This window comes from Brachionichthys hirsutus, chromosome 2 (genome assembly GCF_040956055.1).
Source record: "Brachionichthys hirsutus isolate HB-005 chromosome 2, CSIRO-AGI_Bhir_v1, whole genome shotgun sequence".
Taxonomy (NCBI): Eukaryota; Metazoa; Chordata; class Actinopteri; order Lophiiformes; family Brachionichthyidae; genus Brachionichthys; species Brachionichthys hirsutus.
The window spans coordinates 690,523-700,522 of NC_090898.1; the positions used below are offsets into that span (position 1 = coordinate 690,523).

Below are 10,000 nucleotides of genomic sequence, written 5' to 3' on the forward strand. Positions count from 1 at the left end.
ATTCATTGTCCCAACCACTTCGTCCGTTACCGGGTCGCGGGCCAAGCTGGAGCCAATCCCAGCAGCCAATGGGCGAGAGGCGGGGCTACACCCTGGACAAGCCGCCAGTTCATCAGACAGACAATCAGCCACACACACACCTACGGACAATTTAGTGTCACCAATCAGCCTAGGCTGCATGTTTTTGGTGGTGGGAGGAAGCCGGAGAACCCGGAGAAAACCCACGCAGACACGGAGAAAACCCAGAGAGAACCCACGCAGACACGGGGAGAACCCAGAGAGAACCCACGCAGACACGGGGAGAACCCGGGGAGAACCCACGCAGACACGGGGAGAACCCGGGGAGAACCCACGCAGACACGGGGAGAACCCGGGGAGAACCCACGCAGACACGGGGAGAACCCGGAGAGAACCCACACAGACACGGGGAGAACCCACGCAGACACGGGGAGAACCCGGAGAGAACCCACGCAGACACGGGGAAAACCCACGCAGACACGGGGAGAACCCACACAGACACGGGGAGAACCTGGAGAGAACCCACGCGGAAGAACCCGGAGAGAACCCACGCAGGCACGGGGAGAACCCGGAGAGAACCCACGCAGACACGGAGAGAACCCAGAGAGAACCCACGCAGACACGGGGAGAACCCACACAGACACGGGGAGAACCCACGCAGACACGGGGAGAACCCACAGACACGGGGAGAACCTGGAGAGAACCCACGCAGGAGAACCCGGAGAGAACCCACGCAGGCACGGGGAGAACCCGGAGAGAACCCACACAGACACGGGGAGAACCCACGCAGGCACGGGGAGAACCCGGAGAGAACCCACGCAGGCACGGGGAGAACCCGGAGAGAACCCACACAGACACGGGGAGAACCCGGAGAGAACCCACGCAGACACGGGGAGAACATGCAAACTCCTCACAGAATGGCCACAAGCCGGAGACGAACCTGCGACCATCTCGCTGCGATGCAACAGCGCTTACCACTGCGCCACCGGGCCGCCCTGGTTGACATATAATTCTGTTAAAATCAAACAAAATATGATTTTAACTCTGCGTCCTTCATCTGGATCATCAGTTAGCATGATTAGCATGATTAGCATGATTCCTGCTATAGTGGCTACAGTTGAGACTGAAACTGAAGTGAGTCTCACGCAGCGGGCGTGAGCACAGGATGGGGCACCGGCGCCGTGGCCCCTTGTGCCGCCGTCCCCGACGCCGGCTCGGACACCGGGCCGGGCGAGGACGCCAGTATTTGCTGCAAGCGGCGTTTGGGCTGCAGCACCTTAAGAGGGTTGAATCTGAGAAGAGGACACCAGAGCTGCACGTGTGTAGCGCCACCCAGAGGAGCTGCTGAGTAACCCCGCCCCCTGCAGGAAGTGCTCCCTTCAGGCTCATTACGCAGGAGAGAAGGCGTCGATGAAAGCAGCCGCCGTTTCCGTGACAACATTCTACCCAATAATGTGTTCCGGCTCTGATAGAGAAGAACCGCATTCTCAACATCTCAAAATATGGAATTTTAAAGCATACATTTTCTTTTAAATGTTTTTACAAATGCAAAACGAATAACAAACCAAACTTTTAATTAATAACAAAACCAAAGCATCTGATTTGCAAATACAGTACTTCAACTTTACAAGTGTGTAATGATTCGCAAACACTCGTTGTGCGGTTTGGAAATACACAATTAACAAATTGTTGCCATTTGATTTGCAGACCAATACATGCATGTCCAGCAAATACACAACATACTTTTACTACAAGCTGCTTTAGGCACAAATACAAAGCATCCATCCTGCAAGTAAAAACACAAAACAAACACACAAAATCATCACCAGCAGAACTATCTGTATTTTAACACTTTGAGTGCCGGTCACGTCTCAAGACGTTTGTTTGAAACCCAAACATTCACTGACGACCCCGACTCTGCAATCTGCCTCCCTTCATCGATCCGAGTCATTGGACTCACTTCACAATGTTAGACCCGCTCTCATAGGGGGAGGACCTGGAATCCATCCAGACATCTGATTGGTCGAAAAAAAGGAACAAATACGCATGTCACGAAAATACATGGAGGAACTGAAGTGTACTTAGTTCTGAAAGAAAGAAAGAAGGAAAGAAAGAAAGAAAGAAAGAAAGAAAGAAGATGGTGCTGATCTTTCCCGTTCTGCCGATGCCCACCACGGCAAACAGAACCCCCCCAAGCTGACACAACGCTCTGCCCCCCCACACGGCAAAGACCGACATCCTCTTCCTCAGTATGAACATCAAACACCGACCACCGGGAGACGACATCTCCGTTGGCTACTTACCGGCGAGAACCCAACCCGGTTCTCCGATTGGCCGGGGCGGGTGCAGACATGGAACCGGAAAGCCTCTGGGACGGCCTCTGGCGTCTTCTGTCTTCAGCTGAAGGAGGCTGAAGGAGAACAGGGAGGAGGGAGGAGGGAGCGGGGAGGAGGGAGGAGGGAGCAGGGAGGAGGGAGGAGGGAGCGGGGAGGAGGGAGCAGGGAGGAGGGAGGAGGGAGGAGGGAGCAGGGAGGAGGGAGGAGGGAGGAGGGAGCAGGGAGGAGGGAGGAGGGAGCAGGGAGGAGGGAGGAGGGAGGAGGGAGGAGGGAGCAGGGAGGAGGGAGGAGGGAGAAGGGAGGAGGGAGGAGGGAGCAGGGAGGAGGGAGGAGGGAGAAGGGAGGAGGGAGGAGGGAGGAGGGAGCAGGGAGGAGGGAGGAGGGAGGAGGGAGTGGGGAGCAGGGAGGAGGGAGGAGGGAGGAGGGAGCGGGGAGGAGGGAGCAGGGAGGAGGGAGGAGGGAGCAGGGAGGAGGGAGGAGGGAGAAGGGAGGAGGGAGGAGGGAGGAGGGAGCAGGGAGGAGGGAGGAGGGAGTGGGGAGCAGGGAGGAGGGAGGAGGGAGGAGGGAGCAGGGAGGAGGGAGGAGGGAGAAGGGAGGAGGGAGGAGGGAGGAGGGAGCAGGGAGGAGGGAGGAGGGAGAAGGGAGGAGGGAGGAGGGAGGAGGGAGCAGGGAGGAGGGAGGAGGGAGTGGGGAGCAGGGAGGAGGGAGGAGGGAGGAGGGAGCGGGGAGGAGGGAGCAGGGAGGAGGGAGGAGGGAGCAGGGAGGAGGGAGCAGTGAGGAGGGAGGAGGGAGCAGGGAGGAGGGAGGAGGGAGGAGGGAGGAGGGACGAGGGAGGAGGGAGGAGGTGTGCACCAGTTTTACCAAGAGGATGAAGACGAGATCAAAATTGTTCATCAAAATTATAGCGAAGACGCAGCAACAAAGGGCAGGTTGGAAGCAGGGCAGAGGTCGTTGAAGGTCATGGGCTTTAGACAGGCTTCTCTACTAAATATATATAATAAGTAAGGGAGGAGTGGATCATTTTGTGTCCATTCATAGGCCGAGAGAGGAGACCATCAGGAGACCATCCGGAGACCATCAGGAGACCATCCGGAGACCATCAGGAGACCATCAGGAGACCATCAGGAGACCATCCGGAGACCATCAGGAGACCATCAGGAGACCATCCGGAGACCATCAGGAGACCATCAGGAGACCATCAGGAGACCATCCGGAGACCATCAGGAGACCATCAGGAGACCATCAGGAGACCATCCGGAGACCATCAGGAGACCATCAGGAGACCATCAGGAGACCATCCGGAGACCATCAGGAGACCATCTGGAGACCATCAGGAGACCATCCGGAGACCATCCGGAGACCATCAGGAGACCATCTGGAGACCATCAGGAGACCATCCGGAGACCATCCGGAGACCATCAGGAGACCATCAGGAGACCATCAGGAGACCATCCGGAGACCGTGATTTAGCCGCGGTGGCTTCTTTAGGTTTCTGGATCGGATTGGCGGATGAGGAAAGTTTGACCTGAGAGAAAGACTGATAGAAGAGCTGAGGGGGAACGTAAGGTCCTGGGAGGAGGCGTCCGGTGGGCGCCGGACGTTGCTGCCCCGGTGCTGTACGATTGTACAGGTGGATCGTTAAGGTGCTGTACGATTGTACATGTGGATTGTTAAGGTGCTGTACGATAGTACAGGTGGATCGTTAAGGTGCTGTACGATAGTACAGGTGGATCGTTAAGGTGCTGTACGATTGTACAGGTGGATCGTTAAGGTGCTGTACGATTGTACAGGTGGATCGTTAAGGTGCTGTACGATAGTACAGGTGGATCGTTAAGGTGCTGTACGATTGTACAGGTGGATCGTTAAGGTGCTGTATGATTGTACAGGTAGATTGTTAAGGTGCTGTATGATTGTACAGGTGGATCGTTAAGGTGCTGTACGATTGTACAGGTGGATCGTTAAGGTGCTGTATGATTGTACAGGTAGATTGTTAAGGTGCTGTATGATTGTACAGGTGGATCGTTAAGGTGCAGTATGATTGTACATGTGGATTGTTAAGGTGCTGTACGATAGTACAGGTGGATCGTTAAGGTGCTGTACGATAGTACAGGTGGATTGTTAAGGTGCTGTACGATTGTACAGGTGGATCGTTAAGGTGCTGTACGATTGTACAGGTGGATCGTTAAGGTGCTGTATGATTGTACAGGTGGATCGTTAAGGTGCTGTACGATAGTACAGGTGGATCGTTAAGGTGCTGTACGATAGTACAGGTGGATCGTTATGGTGCTGTACGATAGTACAGGTGGATTGTTAAGGTGCTGTATGATTGTACAGGTGGATCGTTAAGGTGCTGTACGATAGTACAGGTGGATCGTTAAGGTGCTGTACGATAGTACAGGTGGATCGTTAAGGTGCTGTACGATAGTACAGGTGGATCGTTAAGGTGCTGTACGATAGTACAGGTGGATCGTTAAGGTGCTGTACGATTGTACAGGTGGATCGTTAAGGTGCTGTATGATTGTACAGGTGGATCGTTAAGGTGCTGTACGATAGTACAGGTGGATCGTTAAGGTGCTGTACGATAGTACAGGTGGATCGTTATGGTGCTGTACGATAGTACAGGTGGATCGTTAAGGTGCTGTACGATAGTACAGGTGGATTGTTAAGGTGCTGTACGATAGTACAGGTGGATCGTTAAGGTGCTGTACGATAGTACAGGTGGATCGTTAAGGTGCTGTACGATAGTACAGGTGGATCGTTAAGGTGCTGTACGATTGTACAGGTGGATCGTTAAGGTGCTGTACGATTGTACAGGTGGATCGTTAAGGTGCTGTACGATTGTACAGGTGGATCGTTAAGGTGCTGTATGAGCGTGTGCGAGTGTAAAGATGGCGTGTGACTGTCGGGACGCTGACATCAGAGCCCTCACGCCGCCTCCACGTCTCCTGGACGTTTGCTCCACTGCTGCAAGGTCAAACTGCAGCGGGAGACAAACTGTCACGAGTCCTCCGGACGCACGCGCTCCACTTCCTTTGCAGCGCTTCCGTCGGGGTGCGTGTGCGTCACGGAGCGCCCGGTGGAGCTCTGCAGGACGGGACGCGCAAGCATTCGCATGCCGTGCGCAGCATTTCATATGCGGCAGGACGGCAATGTTGTGAACGCGAGCGCGGGCAGAAACGCTGCGCTCCACGCACGGTAACTCCAAACGTGACCGATCCTGCGTGTGACGGGATCCGCCACGCAGAACGTCAGCCCCGATGGAGCCAGAGACGGCTGCAGGCCTGCTTACCGGTTCCCCTTTGGTCCTTCCGCCGTGGCACAGATGCTGTTTTCATCGTTTCCCCTTTGCTGATGGAGCGGAGGAGCGCAGGAGCACAGGAGGGGAAGAGGGGAGGAGCGGAGGAGCGCAGGAGGGGAGGAGCACAGCAGCACAGGAGGAGGGGAGGAGCACAGGAGCACAGGAGGGGAGGAGCGGAGGAGGGGAGGAGGGGAGGAGCGCAGGAGGGGAAGAGGGGCGTCAGGAGACGGAGGCTGACTGGCTGGGATTGACACGAGGGAAGCGGCTTCGTCACGGTAGCGTCAGATTTGTCTTTAAAGGAAAACGCCACTAATGTTGAACGTTTGTTGGATGTCGAGGCTCCAGAAATATTTCCATGATGTTAAAAACACTCGTTACTTGTTATGAACCCCAATTATGATTATTTTTACCTGTTATCTTGAATTTATTTCTGATTATTTTAGTGCTTTGTATTGAAGTGTTTTTCGCCTCTGTCTCTGGGCTCCCTCACGCCCCGCCCATCACCAGAAGACCCCTCACACCCCGCCCATCATCAGGAGACCCCTCACACCCCTTTGACCTGTTGTCCTCTGGATGGCGCTATAGGACACCACCATGCGCCATACGGACACTGAATAACAATTAAAACAATCATCTTCACATTATCATAAACGCTGAGTATTTACCGCAATAACTTCATTCCTGATCTGTCCTTTGGACACGTTAGTGAACACGTTGGTGAACACGTTGGTGAACACATTAGTGAACACATTAGTGAACACGTTGGTGAACACATTAGTGAACACGTTGGTGAACACGTTGGTGAACACGTTGGTGAACACATTAGTGAACACGTTAGTGAACACGTTAGTGAACACGTTGGTGAACACGTTGGTGAACACATTAGTGAACACATTAGTGAACACGTTGGTGAACACATTAGTGAACACGTTGGTGAACACGTTGGTGAACACGTTGGTGAACACGTTGGTGAACACGTTGGTGAACACGTTGGTGAACACGTTAGTGAACACATTAGTGAACACGTTGGTGAACACGTTGGTGAACACGTTGGTGAACACATTAGTGAACACGTTAGTGAACACATTAGTGAACACGTTGGTGAACACGTTGGTGAACACGTTGGTGAACACGTTGGTGAACACATTAGTGAACACGTTAGTGAACACGTTAGTGAACACGTTGGTGAACACGTTGGTGAACACATTAGTGAACACATCAGTGAACACGTTGGTGAACACATTAGTGAACACGTTGGTGAACACATTAGTGAACACGTTGGTGAACACGTTGGTGAACACGTTGGTGAACACGTTGGTGAACACGTTAGTGAACACATTAGTGAACACGTTGGTGAACACGTTGGTGAACACGTTGGTGAACACATTAGTGAACACGTTAGTGAACACATTAGTGAACACGTTGGTGAACACGTTGGTGAACACATTAGTGAACACGTTGGTGAACACGTTGGTGAACACGTTGGTGAACACGTTAGTGAACACATTAGTGAACACGTTGGTGAACACGTTGGTGAACACGTTGGTGAACACATTAGTGAACACGTTAGTGAACACATTAGTGAACACGTTGGTGAACACGTTGGTGAACACGTTGGTGAACACATTAGTGAACACGTTAGTGAACAGTGAACACGTTGGTGAACACGTTGGTGAACACATTAGTGAACACGTTAGTGAACAGTGAACACGTTGGTGAACACGTTGGTGAACACGTTGGTGAACACGTTGGTGAACACATTGGTGAACACGTTAGTGAACACGTTGGTGAACACGTTGGTGAACACATTAGTGAACACGTTGGTGAACACATTAGTGAACACGTTGGTGAACACGTTGGTGAACACATTAGTGAACACGTTGGTGAACACGTTGGTGAACACGTTGGTGAACGCGTGAGTGAACACGTTGGTGAACACGTTGGTGAACACATTAGTGAACACGTTGGTGAACACATTAGTGAACACGTTGGTGAACACGTTGGTGAACACATTAGTGAACACGTTGGTGAACACGTTGGTGAACACGTTGGTGAACACATTAGTGAACACGTTGGTGAACACGTTGGTGAACACATTAGTGAACACGTTGGTGAACACGTTGGTGAACACATTAGTGAACACGTTAATGAACACGTTGGTGAACACGTTGGTGAACACATTAGTGAACACATTAGTGAACACGTTGGTGAACACGTTGGTGAACACGTTGGTGAACACATTAGTGAACACGTTGGTGAACACGTTGGTGAACACATTAGTGAACACGTTGGTGAACACATTAGTGAACACGTTGGTGAACACATTAGTGAACATGTTGGTGAACACATTAGTGAACACGTTGGTGAACACGTTGGTGAACACGTTGCTGTTTAGAGGATGATTCTCTCGTCACACATTAGTGAACACGTTGGTGAACACGTTAGTGAACACGTTGGTGAACACGTTAGTGAACACGTTAGTGAACACAAAGCAGAAGAATCTCAGTCTCGTCTTTGCAGCATACAAACGATGCGTTTATTCTGGGATGGCGCTTTAACAGGTGACGCGGTCAGAATGTCATTCCAGTCTGTTAATTATTCCAACACAGATTTCTCTTCACGCTGTTCTCCCGACCGCCGCTGCTGCTCAGGGATCCGCTGGACAATAAAGCGAGCAGGACTTGAGCCACTTCGTAGGACAGTCCCTGAAAACACACAAAGTAGTTCAAGTATTGACCTGGAAATGGAAGCCGACTCCTCACTGAATCCAGACATGAGCGCAGCGAGCAGGCCCATGCTAGCGTGTGTTAGCGTGCACCTGTGATACTTTTGTCTTTTCCGCCGCTGGTACTCCGTTTCATCCACGGTCCACACGGCTCCCTTTCCTCCTTCCACTCGCACAAAACACTTGTGCAGGCTGAGGTTGTGTCGCACGGCATTCTGTTGAGAGAAGGAAGCAGAGCGGTGGGACGAACGTTTCTGCAGCGTGAAGCCGCTCGTTCGGCGTTCCAAACCTTCCAGGTCGCCGTGTTGTGTCTGAAGTAAAAGAACATGGTGGTGAACCAGGCGTAAATCTCATTCAGGCTTCGCTGTTTGTCTGGAGACTCCAGAACGGACTGCAACAAGAAACAAGCCGGAGTCATGAAATGATTGATCATGACGATCAGTTCCTCATTGAATCCATATCAAACTAGAGAAGAGAGCGCAGACCTCCCCCAAGCAGCTCGATGTTGTAATGAAGGATTTGTGTCATTTGAGAAATGTAAGTTTCTCTTACACTTACATTATGTTGTAATAATTAAAAAATGCTGTTTGTGCCAGAATTCTGTTTTTTCCTCCCTTCAACGGGGGGGGGGGGGGGGGGGGCTCAGAGGGGATCTCGCCCGGGGTGTAATTTCAGTAAAAGTAAAATTGAATCAGTGTTTTTAACTGATTTTTGAATCTGTAAATGGGTTGTCATATTAAAATGTAATATTTGACTGTGTCAAATTCCATAAACATCGGTCAATAATCAACCGAGATATTGAGGAACGGATTTTGAAGCTCCATTGACTGCAATGTTCATGGAAATTTCAAACTGATCCAGAATCCAGGATCTCTTCTGGATCATCAGCAAAATGTAATCAACTGTTCCTGGAAACATCCCCAATAGTTCCTGTAAATTTCATCCAGACCCATGCAGAAATCTTTGAGTTATCTTGCTAACGGACAGACGGACGGATGTACAGACAGGCAGACAGACAGGCAGACAGACAGACAGACAGGCAGACAGACAGGCAGACAGGCAGACAGACAGGCAGACAGGCAGACAGACAGGCAGACAGACAGACAGGCAGACAGACAGACAGGCAGACAGACAGGCAGACAGACAGACAGGCAGACAGACAGGCAGACAGACAGACAGACAGGCAGACATTGGATCGCCTGCAGGAACTCACCCATCGGATCAAGTAGGCGTAGGTGAACGGAGGTCGGATGTTGTTGTATTTATAACATTCAACGCTGGGGACCAGATCTGCACGACATCAATCATGATAGGTCATCAGGTCGTGATGTCATCACACACACACACACACACACCTGCTGCCGCGTTACCTGGCAGCAGGTGGGCGGGGCCAGGAGCTCCGTATCCATGCTGGGAGAACTGGGATGCTCCGCCCCCCCCGGTGGCTGCGGGCCGGGGTAGGAAGAGAGGGAGGCAGTATGGCCAGGCTGAACTTGAACCCTACGGGCAGACATGACCAGATAGTTACCCGCCGCCACTAAGGTGATCCAGAGTTAATCTGGTTGCCGGGGGCGATGAGTGCAAACCGACCAGATGGCTGAGTTTGTGTTCGGAGAGATGAAG

General features: G+C 51.9%; 1 protein-coding gene across 1 annotated transcript in view; it reads right to left on the reverse strand.

Moving 5' to 3' along the window:
• Positions 1-8,198: 8,198 nt before the first annotated feature.
• Positions 8,199-10,000, reverse strand: part of LOC137904762 (forkhead box protein P3-like) — a 5,493-nt gene continuing 3,691 nt past the window's right edge. Inside the window, exons 4-9 of the mRNA XM_068748969.1 lie at positions 9,968-10,000; positions 9,748-9,877; positions 9,591-9,667; positions 8,667-8,768; positions 8,471-8,592; positions 8,199-8,357 (exon numbers count right to left, since the gene is read on the reverse strand). The exon at positions 9,968-10,000 is cut by the window's right edge and continues 36 nt beyond it. Coding sequence (XP_068605070.1) covers positions 8,300-8,357; positions 8,471-8,592; positions 8,667-8,768; positions 9,591-9,667; positions 9,748-9,877; positions 9,968-10,000 — 522 coding nt within the window. The 3' untranslated portion in view covers positions 8,199-8,299. The remainder of the gene's footprint in view (positions 8,358-8,470; positions 8,593-8,666; positions 8,769-9,590; positions 9,668-9,747; positions 9,878-9,967) is intronic.